Consider the following 21,541-nt stretch of genomic DNA (forward strand, 5'->3'; position numbering starts at 1 on the left):
TAAAGCAAGGAATCTGTCTGTCTGCGTGTTGTGTATGTAAGTATGTCCTTCACATATCTCGAGAACCGCTCATCCGATCTACGTCACACTTGGCGGGTGTATTGATGGGGACCCAAAGGTGTGCGTGCGGTGTCCAAGTTTGTACAATTTGGACACGCACTGCGTTCAATATGAATTAACTTTCAATAAACAAGCAAACAGAGGTCTGTGTAGCAGCGAGGTTGGCTTAAGGGAGTTCGAGCATGTCGTCCACAGCGGACTTTACAAGTCGTGGCTCATTGACTGCAGTTCACTTTTGCTGCTGGATATACTAACGTTACAACCAAACACTTCTTCACTTCCCTTTCCCTGGAGTCAACGAGCGATGAGCGGTTCTCGAGAACGCTGCAAGCAGCATTTTGGACATGCCAAAATTAACCCCAACAATAAATTCTCAGTTGTCAGTGTCCTGAATGCACCATGTTATTTAAAACAGGTTCACTAAGCTTGGATTTTCATATTGCAGTGAAATAAATAGAAACCAAATGCTGCGTGAAACCTTAGGCATCCTAGAACCACCTCAAGCTAGGTGACGATCCCCACCCTGCACGGAGTAACTCAAACTAAAACTAGCAATGTGTTTTGGATAATGGTTGGTAAAGTTAGAACAATGTGCAAATAACAGGCAAAACCCCCTTTTGATGGATACCAATATGCAGCCAGAATCAAGTGGTACAACACTCAAGTTGGCGTTCTCTTAGTACAGTACAGTTTCTGGTCAGGTTTTATAAAATGTAAAACTCAAACACTAAACATTGTAGTGTTCCCAGCTCTGGTTTGGTTTGGTGAGTGTGCACATCTGCCTGCCAAGGGTTGTGTTCAATGGTAAACCTCATAAAAATGAGAAAAAGTTCCTAGTTCAAAACACTGGAAATTCTCTGCCATAGAGATAAATAGTAATAAACTCCTACGTATTTGTGGTTCTTTCTTAATACCCAACATTATTAATACATATAAACACATTTGATGGTTTTCTTTTATTTAGACAACCCAAATAAAAGGCACATAACATTGCGCATGTTTTATGTAATAATTTGACAAACATACATTTAAAAAAATGTAGGAATGTTTGACCTTTCTGCTAATCAGAAAGCCTAGCCTCTCATATATACAAAATTACCATTGTTAATGTTCTAATACAAAAGATTTATATAAAAAAAAAAAGGTTATCTTATCTTTCACATCTATCGTAACTACCATATCCTTGGAACTAAAATAGTTTTGTACAAAGATATACATTCAACTGCTTTCACAAGGGTCCTGGAATTTCCAATTATTTCTTCTTTTTTCCCCCTAAAAAATAAAGAGATGTTCAATTCCACCAGTTTATCACATTATTATTATTGTTGTATCAAATTTGGCAAACAGGCTATCATAGTGTATCTACGTAAAATGCATAAGAACAAAGAAAAAAAAGCTACGCTAGTGTTTTGTTTAAAAAACAAAACTTCGGGAAAATGACAAACATGCATATTGCATTCTTTTCAGTATAAAACTGAATTAACTCGGAGCTGCGACACTGTTGAGATAACATGGCATTCATTATCAACAGCTAGTGTTTGGAGGGGGGGGGGAAGAGGGAGGGGGGGGGGGGGGGGAAGAGGGAGGGGGGGTGTCATGCAACATCAATCTTGTCCCATTATTCTTATGGACACAAACTTGCATTTTTATCAAACTCGTTCAGATATCAGCCACATAACTGAGACTGAAATTAAGGTAAAAAGGGTACAGCATGTATACCATTGTTGCACAGTAAATGATTATTTAAATGGACGGCTATGTTTAAAACCAATAACTGTTGGACTTCTTGCCCCTGATGGAAGTCTTTTAACAATGCCAAATTATATAGGAAATCGAAAAAGGAACATGGAGAGATCAAGATACATGGTCGATCAATTTCAAAAGTTCATGTGAGATGGGCTTTTATGTGTGTTTCCTGAGTGAAGGGTCCTTCGTATCATCTTGGGGGCGATCACAAATAAATGATAAAAATAAAAAACAGTGTACAGAAGAGTCAGACAAAACTAATGAGTCACCATTATGGTGACAGTAACAGCCTGAAAAAGCTCCACTACAAGGCCAGGCCATTTTCCGTGTTCAGCCACCAGATGGCCCTCAAGTGCAGGCTGGCTAACCACAAACACTTAAGACTCCAATTTGATCTTTGATAATACTGCTGTTCACCTGTAATGTAGGATATGCTTTCAGTGCAAGACTCATTCCACTCTGACTTCATGAAAAAAACAAAAACAACACTACAAAAAGGCAAATAAAAACAAAACCTTTGTGTTTCCATACTGATAGAAAACAAAGTATTTCATTATCAAGAGGACAAGCGTCGCAATATCCACTTGAATGACAAAAAAATTTAAATGCTGACATGAAAATACATTACTATGTCAACTGTACAAGTTAGTCACTGTACCTCAAGAGCATACCTACTATCTGAGAAGGAAAAAGAAAAGCTAATAGCACTGTGAAAAAATATTCTTCCATGCAAATGGAAGCGGCTGTCCCTTTTACTAGACTCATTTCCTATAACATTAAATAGTGATTAGCAGGCTATAATTAAAAAAAAAAAAAAAAATACAACATACACATAACACCCAGAGGCTTTGGGAGAGAACTTGTAAAAACATCAAAAACAGCAATTTATTGTTATTGCTTCAGTCCATTTCTCATCTCCCTTTTACAAAAAAGCACAGGTGTGTTTTTCCTACGGAGTCCTCGAGGGGTGCTCGAGGAATCCTCTCCTCTCGTTTGTCGTTATACAAATCACAGTTTCATCATTCTAACTGACTACGCTAAGTCTTTACGGTCGTCCTGATTTCAAGATAAACCCTACTCGATTTCTACTCAAGTGTCCTGCGTCTCCTGTCATGTTGCTTAACATGAGTCGGGACGCAGCTGTGACTTGGGGAGCTCCTACCGGCCGCGAGGCTCGTGTAAATATTCACTTCGGGGGTAAGTAAACATGGTTCGGTGGGGGGAGAAAGAGCTGGGCTTGAGGTGCAAATAATGAGAACAGGAGTCTCTTGTTTCACTTCATTTTCCCTTTCTTTTTGGCCAGTTCAGCGCTCTCTCTCTCTCTCTCCTCCTCCTCCGCTCCTTTACCAGGGTGGGGAAGAAGGCAAGACTTGGGACAGAAAAGGCATGCTATCCATTGACCGCATGGCGATGTTGAGCGGACCGGCCATGTTCATGGGCATGGTGGTCGTTATGGCGACCGGGTGGGCGAGATTCATGTGCGCCGTGGTGGGGATGTTGACGGAGCTGATGGTGACCGGGTGCTGGAGGCTGATCGGGGACGTGATGTTGACCGTGTTGGTGCTAATGTTCATTTGAGCGGCGATGGTGATGGGGTGGTTGGAGTGGCCCCGGTTCATCGCTGAGGTGATGGGGGCGGAAATGGTCACAGGTGTAGCTGAGGAAGAATTGCAGACTCCGTTACCATCTGGGAAGAACACAAGACACAGTATTCAACTTCTATTCTGCTGCTACTCAAAATTAGGGATGCGCCGATACCGGATCGGATATCGGGCCGATACTGACTCAAATAGCTGGATCGGGTATTGGTGACAATGGATCCGATCTATTCAAATCTATTCCATGTTTATACACTATGTGTACGATTTATAATTTTAAGTATAAATAAAAATTCTGTTAATTTTTTACTAAGTTGCTGGTGTACGATTTATTATCTTAATAATTAAAAAAAACGTCTGTTAAATTTGAAGAATTTATTATTTTAATGATAAATAAAAATTTTGTTAATTTGAAGATTTTTCACAAAGTTGCTGGTGTAGGATTTATTATTTTAATAATAAATAAAAATTCTGTTAATTTTGAAAAAAAAATTACCAAGCTGCTGGTGTACGATTTATCACTTTTATAATAAATAAAAATTCAATTTGTATAAATAAAGTAAAATAAAATAAATTGTATTTCAGTGTTACATTTTGTCTTACAAAGTTAGGAAGAGATGTTTAAGTCAAGCCTGATGTTTCCCTACACATCAAAGAATGATCCCAGTCACTTCCAAACAGTGAGGCATACATCTTATTAATTAAAAACTGGTATCGGATCGGTTCTCAGTATCGGCCGATACCCAAAGCCCAGGTATCGCTAACGGTATTGGGACTTAAAAAGTTGGATCGGTGCATCCTTACTCAAAATAGTGGTTCACTGGTAGGAAATAAAAGCTTAGCTAAATTTGTAACACCCTCATTTCTCGTTCTGCAATGTAGTGTAGCAGAAGATTGTAACACTACCAAAACATTATACGTTGTAATGTAACAACCAGGATTAGAGCAGAAAAAAAACAAAAACGGAACAGAACGCAGATGGTTCAGGAATTCTCTCTTAACTGCTGAACACCTCACTGTTGTGATGTTAGGGGGGGTATGTGTTTCTGACAAGTGTGGTACATACCTTTGTTACAGGAGTTGAAGTTGGTCTGCCCGTGAGTCTTCAAATGGCTGGTGATGTACGCTGCGCTGAGCATCTTCCCACAGATGCTACAGGTGACCTTGCCTTCATGCCTGATCATGTGGGAACGGAGTCGGTCTTTGGTGGCGAAAGCAGAGGTACAGGCCTGCAGCCGCGAAGCAGATGGGGGTCAAAGGTCAGTGGGTTACAGAAACAGCAACATTCTGTATAATAATAATATTACTCTGGAAGCGGACAGTGATGACTCTTACCGTTACTTGACATTTAAACGGTCTTTCTGAGGAATGCACATGCTTCACATGGCAGCTCAAGTGGTCTGGCCTGGATTAAAAAACACACACAAACAACACATTTCATCTTTGAACAGTGATGCAGTGAGTTCAGAAAACAGCATGTTGTTTTGATTCCATACTCTCTTTGAAGCACAGAATGTTTAGTTCAGGGCTTCTCGAACTTTTTGGGCCCAGGGACCCCCTTACAGGGGAGAAAAATTCCCAAGGACCCCCTCTTAATCGTAACACCGATCAAGCATATGCTATACTTCCACTCTTAAATGCCTTTGGAACTATTTGTATTCTAAAACTTTTCAACCTAAATACTTCAGACCTTGAGTCGTGTTAAGATAAGATGAGATAATCCTTTATTAGTCCCACAGCGGGGAAATTTGCAATGCTATTGTATGTTAATACCACTTTACCAGCATTTTATTCATTCATTTTAATTGCATTAAGACTCAACTGGACAGTATTTATAGCCAACATTTCAAGTAATTGATCTTAAAAACTTTCAGAAAATGAACAGTAGCAACACTAGCATAGTCCTGATAAATCCAGATATTTAAACTTATTTATCTAGTGCTTTAACTTACTAATAATTGCTGTGTTTCACAATCATATCAGAGTTTCTATTGGCCCAGAGCTAACATGGGTGGGAGTAATGGACTCAATATGCTTTTTTTTTATTGCTGCAAACGGTTCATATCTGTAGATATGCACTTTTTAATGATAAATCCCAATTTTATGATTTATAGCAAATTATTTCGCAGCCCCTGTGACAGAGTGCCCCGCACCCCACTTTGAGAATCACTGATCTAGTTGACAGTGTTGTCGCTTCTAGAAAAACTTCCTGAAGAGCAAGAGCCTTTTTGCTAAATCAGATTCTTAGAATAATTGAGGATTGTGGAAATTTGAATTTTACTATAAACTATAAACCACAACATCGTTTTTTGTAGTTTTTTTTTAAACATTTTAAGAAAATATTATGTTGTCTGCTACAGATGCATAATTGGTGTGATAACAATGCATATTTTTAGGGGTAATTACAGTAACTTTAAGTGGACAAGCACAAAGTGACAAAGCCTAAAGTACAACTTGTTCTATGCATTGCAAGTGCAGAAGCATATGGATGTGCTCTGTTTGCTTTGATAATGAGGGGATGGGCACAAGAAAAATCCCTAAAACTTCAGTCAACGTTGGTTAATTCTCCATGATCAATCGTGCGTGAATTAGTTTGACCTAGTTTCAAAAACAACACCACACGGAGAGGGTAAATTTGTAAACTTTCCACTTGTTTTCGGAATAAATTGACAGTTGATAGTATCATTACACGGCTCTACTTGTGTTTGTTTTCTTGCAGTCTTGGCATTACTTACAAAAATATGAAGAGAATATTAATGAGAATTTCCAGGAATTTGGTGGGTAGTTTCTTAGTTTTCCTAGAATTGCAAAATATCTCTCTCTGAGGACTCGGAAGAGACTATGTAGGCCACAAAGTTAATAATTCAACTTAATTAATGCAATGGGGAAGATTGAATTATTGCATTTCCAACAAGTGTCAACTGTGAAAAAGTATTAAATGCATGTTCACAGTTATGGAAAAAATAAGAGGAATCAGCATGAACAAACTTTTAGATTGTCATTATATATATATATATATATATATATATATATATATATATATATATATATATATATAAAAAATGTTGCATTTTATTTGCTTTTACACTGAAATTTGCATTATTAGACAAGTTTGATAACTTTAACAGTTGTTTACTTCTTTCACCAAAAAACAACCCTGACAATAGGCGATGTTTACTTAAAGCGAGACATTAATTGAGATATATCTCTATTAGGGCTGTTGATCGATTAAAAAATTTAATCGCGATTAATCGCATGATTGCCCATAGGTATTCGCAATAAATTACAAATTAATCAAATTTTTTATCTGATCAAAATTTACCTTAAAGGGAGATTTGTCAAGTATTTAATACTCTTATCAACATGGGAGTGGGCAAATATGCTTGCTTTATACAAATGTATGTATATATTTATTATTGGAAATCAATTAAAAACACAAAACAATGACAAATATTGTCCAGAAACCCTCACAGGTACTGCATTTAGCATAAAAATATGCTCAAATCGTAACATGGCAAACTGAAGCCCAACAGGCAACAACAGCTGTCAGTGTGTCAGTGTGCTGACTTGACTATGACTTGCCCCAAAACTGCATGTGATTATCATCAGAGGTCAAGGGACGCCTTAGCGCAAGTTTGAAGCGTTATTCAGCCTCCTTCACATGCTAATATGACATGGTTGGTACCAATGGATTCCTTATTTCTAGTTTCATATGGTGCCAGTATCTTCACTCTAGTTTTAAAACTAAGCCTGCTCCAAGCTAAATATCACAAGTTGCGTTAATGCGTTAAAGAAATAAGTGGTGTTAAAACAAATTTGCGTTAACGCGTTATCACGATAACTTTGACAGCCCTAATTTTTTGATTTCTGTATATGAAAAAATACTTGTGGTATCCTAAAATAAAGTTTTATACAAAAAAATGCTGAAGGTTAAAAGCAACAAACAAAAACACAACAAAACTCAGTGTTCCACAGTATCATTTACTGTTCACTGCGTATCAGCAGTTGCAACAGAACAGCTCTTTGCCTCTTGACCTTTATGGTGAAACTCCGGCATTCACAAATTCTCCTTGGCACTGATCCTCCTCTGTCAGCTTGTTAGTTCTAGTGAAGCTGAATCATGTTAGCACTGCCATAATGTGGAGTGAGTAAGGGCCACAGCATTGGCAGCTGCTCCCAAAACCGGAAAGTTTCGTGCTGCTGGATTTTTTTTTTTAAATACAAATGAGACGAGTCAAGAGGAATCTTCTCAGTGGTGCCGTGAACCGGAATCAGGTTTTTTCTTTTTCCCTTTTTCTTTATTTTTTTTGTCCCACTGACAAGTAAAGCAGACTCCAGACAGACAGACAGTGCCTGCCTACATATCTGGCTGAGTGGCAGTGACTCAGTGGCCTGTTATTCAGTCCCCATTCTCACTTTCCAGTATGCTGATGAATCCCTAGCCCCACGTCACCGTGTTGGAGGCATGCCTGAAACTGCCCTACACAGCACAGCGCTAATGTTACAGCTTGGCTAGGGCCGCACTTGCTGATGTTTTTTTTTGTTGAAGTTGTGTTGCGGCACCAGAACTCTTCTGGTGTTTTTGTGTTGATAAATCTAAATATGAGGCCACCGTGAGACCTTCTTATACTAAATATTTATCCACTACATAGTAAATGTGTTGACCTGAACATCACCGCATGGTTCACTGAATTCCCAGGGGAAAGAGAGTCTGTGACATGCTGGCGGGAACCGCAAAGTGACAAGTGACGCCTCCACCCCCCCTCCACCTCTCCCCTGATAATCTGCCACTGGTGCTCTCCCATGTGCGACTGTTTAAACATGTGGTTGAAATGGCGTGGTGGGGGTCGTTACGAGCGCAAATCTAAACTGCTTAACGCATTTTATAAATATGAAAACACAAGTTACTAGGAAACATGGATAGTACATGGCCATACAATCATGCTTCAATAAGAAATCATGATGGTGAGACTGAATAATCCAAACAGAAACTGGATGAATCACTCAAAAACAAGTCATGGGCTGCTACAAGCAAAAGGGTTGCTGTTCAGTGAACTTTTGATGAGGCAACAACAAAAAAAAAAAAGTAGCACCTGGCAATTGCATTCTTGCTTAAAATAAATCCTTTGTATTCACTGCCAAAAAGCATTCTAATGAACAACTTCTAACATGAAAGACTGTAATTATAGAGTATATAAGGTTACACTTAAGTCTAGCAAGTTTCTCTCACTTGAAAACACAGCAAAAGCTTTTTTTTTTTTGACTGACAATTAAAATAGTCAAAAAAGATGTGTTTGCTTGGAATATAAAAAATAGCATGATTAACAAATTCTAACAGACAAGTCAAGACTTTTCCTCTTTGACCCCGGAATGCAACCATCAGAGGGTGAAATTACTCCCCGTCTCCACTAACATAAGAATAAATTACATCTCAGAAGCACGCTTCCTGTTTACAATAGCCTTGTTACTTGTTGATTGAAAGCATATGAATAAACTGGAGCAGTTGTAAAAACAATCTTTTTTTTTTGCATTTGGCCTCATTTTCTCATCAATTTAGAACGTGCTATTCATACTGTGCATTGTCCCTGATGCTGCTGATCCCAAACTCTTCCTCAGATACACATAAGAGAAGAGTTTCACAGGCATAGACACTCGCACTTTAGACACATCCCAAACAAACTGGTGGCTAATGCCGAGACATGGAGCATGGTACCCAGCTGGGCTCCCACTGGAGACCACTTCCAGTTATGTTTGTGGGAGTACCAGGCTGCACTGGGCCTATCTCAAGAAACAGGTTTACTGAGTAAGTTAAAGAACTGAAATGAATGCTTCAGTTCATGCTCCACCTTTGAGGCTAGGGTTGTGTATTGGCAAGAATCTGGCGATACGATACGTGTCATGATACAGAGGTAACGTTTCAATATATTGCGAAACTGTAAGCAAGGCGATATATTGCAATTTTTTTAAACTGACTTTTCGGAAAACTGTCTTATTATAAAGAACATGCCACCATATGCATCAAATCTGAGTAAATTTCGCATTTCATTTGCATTTATGACAGTTGCTGTAATATTCAACATCATAGCACTACTTTGAGAGGGCACATACACTGAGAGGGTGCATTTCTTTGCAAATGAAATAAAGTATTGACTTTATTTCATCTACATAATATTGCGATATTCAATATTTTAGATATTTTTTTGCAACCTAATTTGAGGGGGGCTTCGCATTTTACTGAGTAAAGTTGTTTATTAAGTGAGTAATCCTGCTTTGCAAGACAGGCCCTGAGAGCAAATAAAACCAAAAATATGTTCATAGCTATTTACTGACATATTAGTAGAAGTTAAGTCCACTTCAAATGCCTGTTTATGAGCCGTCATTGTTATATTTACCATTATGCCTCTGGTCTAAGAGGGAACACAACAAGCTATTCCGCCACCTCCAGAGCTATATGAGGAATGTACAAAGACATTTGAAACGGGTAATGTTATCTCCCCATGAAATCTGTTGCCAGCACTTAACGGCCATCCATTGCTCAGGGTTTTGCCAGCCTGACTCCCTATGACAAGTCTGTCTGGCAGCATGAAGAAAAAGAAATGTCTTCTCATTAGACATTCATTTCACCCTTTTTCTCCACATTTTGTACCGTTAGTTCAAATATTGTTGAAGCCTGAACCTTGAAACTTGAACCTTTTGGGAAGGAATAGCATTAGAGAGCTGTTGAATAACTAAATTGTGGAAAGATATTAATACATTATGGTGGAAAAATACTTTTTCTATCATTATTATAAAACATTTTGAACAAAAATGTTTTATAGGCTAATTCCAATACAAGTGTGTGCCTGTCATTGGCATAGACTATATATAAAGATTGACGACATGACAGCTCTCCAAAAGTGAAGCCAAAACATCTCCATCTCCATCGCCCCCTGGTGGCTGGCTGCAGTATAGGTCATAAAGCCCGCCTCCTCCATGTTAGCGGATGGGACACGGACCAAACTAAAAAGTACAAGTCAAATAAATGTTTCCCAAAGATGGTTTCTGTCATTTTAGGTAGTTCTTATCACGCTGATGTATGTTCGAGTGTTAATTTTTCTGATAAATTTGGTTTTAATGAGTTATTTAATGCTATTAAAACGGGGTGAGACGTCAAGATTGACAGCTCTTTCTCGCCGACAAGCTGCGGCCGCACTCAGCTCTTGATTGGTTCAGGTCGGTGACCTCTATACCGCGGCTCCACCACCCGATCACTACTGCGCAGACTCTGGCTCCAAATGACGTCAACATCACAATATGGCAACTCCCGTATCCGGGATATTTTGGCTTTACTTCTGTACAGGAGACGCGTCATCCATCTTTATATACAGTCTATGGTCATTAGCATTACCTACAGAAATGTAAGTGGCCATTGTTCCGATTTAAGAAACGCTACCCATTTCACTTGAGTATCAGTAACGATATTACAGGATGTCTCACTCAATAAAGGCAACATTGTGAACAACCTATCAAAAGGCCAAAAATTTAGTCCTTACCTGGAAAAGCCTTTCCCACACACAGAACATACGTAGGGCTTGTGGACTCCCCCGTCATGAGAGCGAACGTGGTAGGTCATCCGGTCCTTCCTTTTAAAGCGTTGCTGGCAGATGGGGCACTCGAAAGGCTTCTCGTCTGAATGGGACAGCTTGTGGCGATTCAGGTGGTAGACGTCGCGAAAGGCCTTGCCGCACATCTCGCACCCGTGGTTTTTCTTGACAGGTTTGGCGGGTTTCTTGGGGACGTTGTGCTGCTGCTGCACGTTGCCCATCGCGTGTGACGTCATGATGCTTGCGCCCGAGGAAACCGAGGTGGTCGCCGTGGAGAGGATGCCCGCCACCGTGGAGATGTAGGAAGGGTTGCCGTTGTTCTCCCGCGGCATGGTGCAGATCATGGGCACCATGGTGGGGGCCGTCTGGGCGGTCTTCTTTGGCCGTGACACCATCTTGATACCGGTGTGGCTGGACTCGTGACGCCGCAGGTGGTAGCTGTCGCGGAAGGCCTTGTTGCAGTAGCCGCAGACGAACGGCGTTTTGCCTTTGTGCTCCTTCTTTATCACAGGCACTGGTTGCCGCACGCCTCCTCCGCTGGCCACATTGTCTTTGAGGAGTTCGGCGGCGCTGGTGATGGGCTTCTGGTCTAGGTGGATGGGCAAGATGGGCTTCTGGTCAATTTGATCAGCTCCTGCATTAAGGAGTGGCAGCAGGCTGTTCTGGGCCACATGGTGCTGGTGGTGGAGGGCTTCATTGGCCTGCTGAGGAAACAAACACACACATACAGAGATGAATATTTGGGTGCGCCTAAATTAAATCCAGATAGTTGTTGGCAAAGTTTAAGGCTAATGATACTGAAGGGTGGACATTTATTGCAACACAAAACTGATATTATGGTCGATACAGCATAGTATCACGATATTTTGCTTGGCAACATTTTATCGATACACAGACGTCAAATATGGATCTTTCATAATACATTATAAACTAACCGTGGCCACTATTCTGTTTTTCAGAGGTTGCAGCGGGCTCAGTCTTAAAGCTAGAGTGAAGATACTGGTATCATATGAAACTAGACAATCGGAATCTGGTACCAACCATGTCATGTTAGTTTGTCAGGAAGAACGCTAAATTTTGGCGAGGAAAAACTAGCATGGGCATTTCCAAAGGGGTCCTTTGACCTCTGACCTCAAGATATGTGAATGAAAACTCTAAGATGAACAGAGTGAAAGCTGCATCTCATTAGATATAACAGATGTTAAACGGCATAATCTGCAGTTGAAGAAAAGGTAATAAATCGCACTATATCTTATCACAATACTCAGCATATCGCAAAATGTTTAAATTCGCAATTAGATTGTATCGTGATAATATCGTATCGTGGGGCCTCTGGTGATTCCCACCCCTAACATGCTCTATATAATACACATAAATATTGTGGATTGTAGTTTCAAAACAGTTGAAATACCCCCCTGTATCATTACTTTCCAAAGTCTGCACAAGAATGACCATAACAAAACAAAAGTGTTACTGACAGCTGCACCACCACTGGAGTTCTGCCAAGAGTCAGCTTTGACAAGTCCATGAAAACAACAAGGGCCAGTAAGATGTTACAGAACACAAAATGGGCACTGGATCTGTCATTTATGAGGTTGACGGTGCAGCATGCCTCTAGTGCGAAAGAATCCAAATATACTGGATGAAAAATGATCCCGTCATGACGCTGCTGATTCACCATGTGACTGCAAAGCAGGCATACCAAATTAGAGGCAAAGCAGAGTCCGGTGCTCTGTAGAGCAGGCCTTTTAGCTTAGCTAAGGAGCTCAGTTAGAGCAGGGCATGGTGAGGTAAAGGAGTGAAAAGAGCACACACACACACTACTGAAAACCAAAGGTCACTAAAGTGGACAAAACAACACGGATCACAGAGGCACAACTGCTTTACTTAAGTTAGTTATGCTCTAACCAAGGTGAAGTCTAAATTTACATTTTGACAATTGAGCCTTCCTAAGTTCCTATGTGCTCCAATAACAGTTGAGCAAGCTTGGGACCCAGCAGAACCTCGGTCAACTTTCCTGTGTTTCCCCTATGTATACTTAATGCTATGTGCTAGCCTCGTCCATGTTGAGGAGAAAACCAAATCTTAAAATGGTTAAAAGATGTGAAAAGGGCCAGGGGACATGTAAAGGCAACACTTGACCATGTGGACCTGTTTATTCCATTCCAAAAACACATTACATTAATTATAGTCACATCTTAAGTTGGCTAATGTTAGTAAAACGCTTGCTAATTCGCCATGTTTCTTTTTGTCAAGACCTTTTGTCCGACTTAGCAACAGTAACTAAGGGGGGCGGGACTTAGGAGGGGTCATATGCACAGCTCAGATTAGTTTTTTATCGCGTTAGTTACCCCTTTTGAGAAATGCCTTAGATTTCGGTTGACCTATAGGGACTGCCCCACCGACATCCATCATAATTAATAGAGAAGCAGGCACAGAGTTGCAAATACACCATCAGCTCAGCCGGGACAGATGTTTATGGTAATTCATATCCCTTCGTGGTTCTTGCTAAACTTGTTAAGACAGTATTTTTTTTCTTTTCATATCAATCATAAATATGTTGTTTTTTGGTAAATGGACACAGTCAAGACAACCGTGTTGTGAAACGCCAGCCAGAAAAGGGCAAGGTGAAATGCTTGACCTTTCCCTTTGAGGTTCAATCATCCATCGCAGAAGGCCAGCCGAGACAGGAGACGCAAAAAAGAGGAGGAAGGGGGACAGAGAAGAAAAATGAACCGCACAGTGTCCTCCTTATGTCATCCAGCCTATTGTGAGAGACACAAATCTGAGCAGTGATGCCTCAGCGGGGGATCTTTGTATGCTCATCTTCATTGATTTGGCTCATCTATTCATGAGACAGGGGACATTGTTTATCCACAGCACACTACTCAGCTGAACTAGTGGCCGTCATTCCCCCTCATATGCAATGGGAACCTGGGAACTGGTGGAGAATGCCACCAAGCCCACCCATCCGTTTGTCTAAGCACCTGCTCACACTTGCCACCTTCCAGGATTAGTCATCATCATGCCAATGCTAACCCGTCCGCTGGCACACCAGGGGTGTGCCTGGAGGGGGGGGCGGGGGGGAGCTTTATGTTTGGGTGGGGGGGTTTGGGGGGATACCAGCCGGGAACCCTCTTTGTGAAGCTTGTGAACAGCAGACGTAGCCGCTGCAGACAGCCCGCCTCTATACAGAGGTGCAGGGCGCTGTAAGCTGCTGTGCCTTCATGCAGCTCTGACCATTTTGACACAAATGCGCTCTGACAACTGGGGCTGCTCCCTCATAAATAACATCAAAATGGAGGGAGTGTCCTGATGGCTCCACGGGCCACTGTAGACTTGAATTGAGCTCACGGTCTGAGTCAGATTATGCACTTGTCTTTCTTCAATCTTTTGTGTCGCACTCTACAGCTGCTTGCCGAAAAAAAGCAATTTTTTTCTTTCTTTTTTAACAAAACAAACAAAAACTATAATTGATAAAAAAAAAATGGAAGGAAGGAGAGGACTGCAGGATATAAAATATTTGTTTTGCTTTATGGTACAATGTAGAGCCTTCTCTTCGAGTTTATGAGTTTGTTCTAGGTTGTTCTTCACTTGTTTACAAGTTCTGAAATCTTTGGCTGCTGCCCAGTTTGCCGAGTTGACACAAGTTCTTACAAAACATCACTTTTGTAATGTTTGTAATCCTCCTGGATTTTTTCTCATAGCCCGTAAAGCTTTACATACGAATACTTCAGGGATTCAGGGCCTTACTTTGCTGTTGTTGTTGAGGTTGCAAGTTTTAGAGGAGGTTTTGATATATTCATTCTTTCAGCTGGGAAATGTAAGAGGATGATATGGGCCAGTTCTAAGCAACTCACCATGTCATCCATCTCCCAAAAAAACACTGAAATCAATGAGCCAAAACCTCCAAAAAAGTGGTGGCATTTAAAACAACATCAGATAGCAAACAGTCCTGTCGAGGACAAAAAAACAGCTGGAACATGTAACGTGGCTTAAATTAAATACATTTTACCCAGAAGGGAGCACAAAGACCTCTTGTGATTCAAGAAAAGTCAAACATTTCTTAAATGTGGCCACAAGTGGGATTTTATAAAGAGGTATTCTACTGTATCTGACAAGACTAAGGTGGAGGGTAACTGATAGTAAAAAAAATAGTAACTCACTATTTAGTACATCTTTGATGTAGCTAGAGCTGCAACAATTAATCGATTAGTTTTCAACTATTAAATTAATCGCCAACTATTTTGATGATTGATTTATCATTTTGAGTCATTCTTTAAGAACCAAAAATCCCTGATTCCAGATTCTTAAATGTGAATATTTTCTGGTTTCTTTACTCCTCTATGACAGTAAACTGAATATCTTTGAGTTGTGGACAAAACAAGACATTTGAGGACGTCATCCTGGGCTTTGGGAAGCACTGATCGACATTTTTCACCATTTTATAAACTAACAACTAATTGATTAATTGAGAAAATAACCAACAGATTATTCCACAATGAAAATAATTGTTAGTTGCAGCCCTATATGTAGCATATGTATGGCACAGAGTTGACTGATGCCAGCGTAACCACTGCAGATACAAAAGCACATGGCTTTACTCTGGCACTAGGACTTGAACCTAAAGTTTACGGCCGACGCTAAAGCTCCATTCATTACTATATTTTAGAAACGGTGAGTAATAAAAGTACTTTGTGTAACTTCAAAAGGGGCTGTTTGTCATAATGGACCCGTTTCAAGCAAACAAGCTCTGATAAAAAAAACACTGTGAGCTACCTACGTTTAATTTGGCTTCAAAATAAAAACAATGAATAATAATTCACAACACCTACGTAGCACCAAATGGCAAACAGAAAGTTACTGACTGGTGAATATCTAGCAAGCCCAGATAAAGACAGATATTTTTTCAGGGGTTAGTGGAGAACAAACCAGAGCTAAAATATTGGACTTGCATACGTCAGGTGGCCACAGACATTACCACAAATGAATGATACTGTTCATGCTTCATGTCCACTGGATTTTTGAGTATAGGCAATGGTCTGCCATCATGTTAGCTGTAGCAACTTAATGACTTAATGTGTTTCTGGCCCTAATGGAAAAATTATTTTAAATGTAATTGGAACCCTTTTCTCATATCAAATTAAAACGGTCACTGCATGGAATGTGAATATCTAAAATATAATTTTACATACAAATACATTGGCCGCCAACAAATCAACAAAATGGCTTCCAAATGCAAGGCGCATGATCACCAACAGCTATTTTTTAAACTATGTTCACGTCTTGCAGTGTCCTTTAAGGGAAATATTATTAGTTTAAGACTATTAGTTTGTGTCCCACCTGTTGAAAGTCATTTTCTTTTAGACATTTGGGAACTTGTCAGGCAGAATGAATGGATGTGTAGCACATTTAAAAAAAAAAAAAAGTTTATTTCTGATATTATAACACAGTTTATACAGTGTTTTTGTTGTGGTTCTTAGTGGCTATCACAGTCTCCAGAGGAAGCCAGAGTGGAGTTTTGGGCCCAGAAGCATTTGCAGTAGGACTTTTATCACTTTTGGGGCATTCTTTACCATTTTTCTGTTACGTCGCAGCATTACTGTTGTCATTGCGCAACTAGCGCCAAACTGGTCTGAACAAAATTATTTACCTAACTGTAGCCTGACAAATACTGGATTTTCCATATATTGCACTGCACATTAATCAAAAAAAGAGGGAGAGGCAGCTGTACTTATGGAATTATTCAAGCTCATTTACACAACAATATGGATTATTTAAAACACCTGACAAAGTATTTGAACAAGAATATGCTAATCATCATCGCTTTAATTTATGCATCTTAATAAAATATATTTCTATAAAAAGGTAACACGGTGGAATGCTTTAAAAAAACACTGCAAAGCATGTGTCAACGGACGGTGGCTGAATGAAAAATGTCCCTCCGTACGTCAATGATAACTGCACACAGATTTACATGAGATTGACAGAGTAACAGTGAGCGGTACATAATACATGCAGGGCTTCTGGCTGGACGCCAGATACTCCACAACAAGCCACACCGTCCATCTGCCCTTTTCATCGGGAAGAAGTAAGTGATCAGTCTCCGACAGCCAGAGCAGAACGTTACTACTACTAATACCACAAAAATGATATAGGGCACTATTCATGCTCTTTCTTCGCCTAATATTAATATTAGGCTTTAAGATAGCAACTAGATAAGTAATGTGAACTTTGGCTTGTGTAGCAAGACCCTTACACTTAAAAGTCCTCGAACATATCGATAGATAGTTCAAGCTTCCCTGTGATACTTCTACCAACTCTACCTCCTCTTGACCACTTCTCCCGTGACTCCAGTAGTCTGGTAATGATGGCACACACAAGCTCTTCCAAGTTTGACTTTCATCTGTCGTATTCCATCAGTGCTCCCTCTCAGCACCAGTTTTACAAATTTTTTTATGAAAAGTAAAAACGTTTCTCTGAAGTTTGAACACTTTCGTCACAAAATATATCAAATAAATAGTATTGGCTGGCATAGAGTGCTGCAGGGATTACGTACTTCTGTGGGCCAACCAGGAAGTTAGCATCGCCCTGGGTTTCCTCGACAAAAAGCCAATGGGATTTTTCCTTTGGGTTTTGGATTATTGTAGAAAATAAGCTCTGTGGCAAACACAAGTTTATGATGCTTATAAGTTTTGTTCAGCTAGATAATCTTCACAAATGAACACTACTTTTATGATTTTTGAAGTGTGAATGCAATCACCAGAAGTAAAAAGCTAACTAAAGTTAGGCTTTAAATGAACTACACCAGTCGCATGAGTATACACAACGAGGCTGTAAAGGAGGACGAGTCTGCGAGAACAAAACGTTAAAATCTGTTCAGCTTGTGCAACCACAGACCTTATTTCAGGCACCTAAACAAAAACCCATTGACTCCCAGACGAGGGAACCATAAGTGCTAAAATGCTAACTCATTTCCGGATTTTAGGACTCATTCCTTTAGCACTCTATTGCCAAGGGACTCCAACATTGCAATTACTGCCAACAAGACCATTTGATCTATATCAGTGGCTCCCAAACTTTTTCACGTCAAGGACCCCTCTACACTGACACAAATTAGACCCCCATTTGATAAGATTTTGTCCCAGGGTCCCCCATCTGATAGGATTTTTGCTTTTTGATGTTATATATTACCGAAAGTGTATGAAACCCATGAGCTAAATAGCCATATGGTCTGTCATTGTGTTACTTATGGATGGAATTATTATTAATTAAACATGGCGGCTGAATTAACTTAATGAACATGGCAGCTGAAACAACTACCGGTAACCTCGAGAGCTGAACCATATTACACACTATTTGTGGGGGGGGTGATAAATTCAGTTTGTTAAAAATTATTTGTGTAAGCAATTATGCCACTCATAAAACATAACCAAAACCACATCTAACCAAAACCCATTGACCTCCAGATGAGGGAACCGTAAGTGCTACAATGCCAACTCATTTCTGGGTTTTAGGACTCTATTGCCAAGGGATTCCAAACATAACAGTACTACCAACAAGACCTTGTGATCTATATCAGTGGTTTCCAAACCTTTTCACGTCAAGGACCCCTAAATGGACACAAATTAGACCACCATTTGATAACATTTTGTCCCAGGTCCCCCATCTGATTTCAACTAATTTTTGCTTTTTGATGTTATATATTATCGAAAGTGTATGAACCCCATGACCAAAATAGCTGTACAGTCTGTCATTGTGTTACTTATGCATTACATTATAATGAAAATAAATGATTCCTCTTTTTGCTGGGGACCCCTGGTGGTCCCCGGACCCCACTTTGCGAACCACTGACCTATCTAACCCTGCTCTCAATTACATACAGTCACTCATATGAAACTGCAGAAAGACAATAGAGCGAAAAAGAGTATTTTTGTGAATGATACTGATAAAGTTCATTGAGGAGGTTCTTCCTCCCATGAGGAGTTAGTCACACCCACTAAAACACACTGGGGGCATAACTTCATAGATTACAATAACTATATACGTATTACATGGGTCCATATATTGATTAATAACGGACAAAATGACAGCACAGCGCGGGAAAACATTTCATCATTTGAATTAGACCCTCTCCAGAAACACTCGGGCTCTTACTTCACTATAGGCTTAATTCTTTTAGGCTCAGTAAGGCCATGTGAAGAAAACATTTCATTCATTTTATTGAACAAAAGCCTTCCATCTTTAGTAGACACGGTGAAACCCATTAACCGTGGACCAGACATCAGCCTCAACAGCACCACTCACTTTCTGGCTGGAGAAAAAGGCATTTATAAATTGCGTAATGTGGTTGCTAATTTGAAAAGGTTGCTAGTGTTAGCTGATGATGTTGTGTGCATACTTTGAATTCCTTTCTTCCCGAATAAATAGCTAGTTAATAAACAAGAGAGCTGCACCAGTGCTGCTTATCAAAGCCACGTAACATTAGTTTAGTAAGCTCATTGCAACAGCCTCGCCCAAATTAAGCTAAATTAGCTAGCAAGTTAGATGAAGGCAGCCTAAACATCGTTAGCTAACTTGGCTAGTTACTGGCGGACCCGGTTGGAGGCGAGGAGCGGAAAGTTCACCAAGGACTTCACCAAGAATCATCGTCGTTAGTAAATCTCAGCAGCCGAGAAGTAGACACTTATTCGCCGTTTACTAGCGTTCACCACTTCAAATTAAAATTATCTGTGGGTTTAACGGCGTTACAATGAACATCATGATCCTATGGCGACCGATCCTCAGCCCTCAATCACAGGAGAAAAACAGCTCTGTCTGGATTGTAACGGTGCAGTGAGCGTTGTCTCCTCTCCACTTCAAATGATCCCGCATGTTTCTCTGGCTTCGACTTGGCAAACTAACTTGAAAAAAAGCCCCAAACGCTGTCGAGTTATTCAACATTAACAGTCCAAGTCTTCGTACAATAGAAAAGCAAGCCATGATTTTCAATCGCTCGTTGAGGAGCATTGATTTTTTGTTCTAGCGTCATTCCCAAAGCCTCACAGCTGGACGCCTGCTTTCATATACCATTGTTTTGCTTGGTTACTTCATCTACGCGTTACTCGTTTAAAAACTTGCTTTTACCGCTAAGATTTCCCGCCGCTTGTGTTTCTTAAGGTTGTTTTACGAGCGATCCCGGTTTCCCTCGCAAAGAGTCAACTTACTTGGAAAAGAAACGTACTCCAGCTCGGCTCCATTTCCACACTTACTAATTCTGGAGGAAAGCTCGTAGAAGCCTACAACAAAGCAACCAAACATGGCAGCTGAAACAACTTCCGGTAACCTCGAGGGCTCAACCATTTCACATACTATTTAGGGGGGAGGGGGGATAAATTTAGTATGTTAAAAATAGTTCGTGTTAGCGTTTATGCGGTTCATAAAACTTATATATTGTCAATTTAAAATACATTATGAAATATATATGTAACATATAATTTAAATTGTTCCTATTTTATCACAAAACTAATTTGATGTAGTTGGATTTCCAAACACCCCTCTGGATGTGTTTTCCGCTATTTCTGCGAGGGGGCATTTGTTCTAGTCGACTACTACTGTCGCATGTGGTTGTCGGGATATGAATGTGTTTCAGTAATTCGTTTTTATAAGAAAATGATTTGGAAAGCGGTTTGTTCTGCTTTGCAAACATTTGGCTTTACTCCTTTTCCATAATGAGGATGGTTTCTGTTTAAACGGAGCAAAAAATAGTCCGCGTGCGCAGCAGTTTCTTTTCATTAATGGGATCATGGGGATGAATGAAAACCACAGAACTCATATAAATTGGACGAATTGCCTCCAGTGGACCAAAATAACACACACACACACACACACACACACACACACACACACACACACACACACACAGTCTACTAATTGACTGTGAATACACCACTTATATTAAATAAACTAGGATTATTGTCTGAAGAATTTGATATTTGTGCAATTGTCACAATTAAATCACAATTCATTTCTAATGTTGTTTATTAAGGTTATTGTCACAACGTTTTTTGGATCGGGCCTTCATGGTAAGGTAACTTTTAAAAGTTGATTGTGTGGGGGAAAAAATCAAACCATATCTCAGCATTCTTTCTAGAAATGACACATGCATTTAATCATCAGTCTTCTTTGAACCAAATGCAGATTTGTCCTTCACTGTGTTATATCATTCATCATCAAACAGTATGATTACTCAACCCTCACAAAGAAAGGAGACTGACGTGACCAAGCTGGATATGAATCATAGCTGCATTGTCTCCTCCTGATGTTTTTACACCCGTCTCAAAGATGTTTCACACATTGGACTTTGATTTAGTCATTTGATAGAAGGGAACATGTTACTGTGAAATAACAATAACTGTGGAGAAACTATAGATGCGGGCAGATAATATTAGGAATACAGCATGCCTGTCTGTGGTCAAATGGCACCTTCAACCTTGAAGACAGCCAAGAAAACAGTACAGAGCATCTGGGGTTACAAGAACAGTAGGTTAATGCCAGACGACCTTTATAAGCACC

General features: G+C 40.0%; 1 protein-coding gene across 2 annotated transcripts; it reads right to left on the reverse strand.

Moving 5' to 3' along the window:
- Positions 1-997: 997 nt before the first annotated feature.
- LOC141752717 (vascular endothelial zinc finger 1-like) lies at positions 998-20,323 on the reverse strand. 2 transcript variants are annotated; one of them, XM_074610851.1, is made up of 5 exons: positions 20,194-20,323; positions 10,937-11,691; positions 4,740-4,809; positions 4,471-4,633; positions 998-3,463 (listed from the first exon to the last, which is right to left on the reverse strand). In XM_074610851.1, exons 1-5 carry the CDS (start codon positions 20,224-20,226, stop codon positions 3,150-3,152), a joined length of 1,335 nt encoding a protein of 444 aa, XP_074466952.1. In that variant the 5' UTR covers positions 20,227-20,323; the 3' UTR covers positions 998-3,149. The 2 variants fall into 2 exon arrangements, with proteins under 2 accessions (XP_074466952.1, XP_074466951.1); XM_074610850.1 differs by having other exon boundaries at positions 998-3,493.
- Positions 20,324-21,541: the final 1,218 nt, after the last annotated feature.

This window comes from Sebastes fasciatus, chromosome 16 (genome assembly GCF_043250625.1).
Source record: "Sebastes fasciatus isolate fSebFas1 chromosome 16, fSebFas1.pri, whole genome shotgun sequence".
NCBI classification, from domain to species: Eukaryota; Metazoa; Chordata; class Actinopteri; order Perciformes; family Sebastidae; genus Sebastes; species Sebastes fasciatus.

Coding starts and splice junctions, on each gene's coding strand:
- LOC141752717 (XM_074610850.1), bottom strand. CDS start 20,226: ATGGAGCCGAGCTGGAGTACGTTTCTTTTCCAA. Junction 11,692..20,193: donor GGAGTACGTTTCTTTTCCAA/GTAAGTTGACTC, acceptor TTGTTTCCTCAG/CAGGCCAATGAAGCCCTCCA. Junction 4,634..4,739: donor CGTTTAAATGTCAAGTAACG/GTAAGAGTCATC, acceptor TCGCGGCTGCAG/GCCTGTACCTCTGCTTTCGC.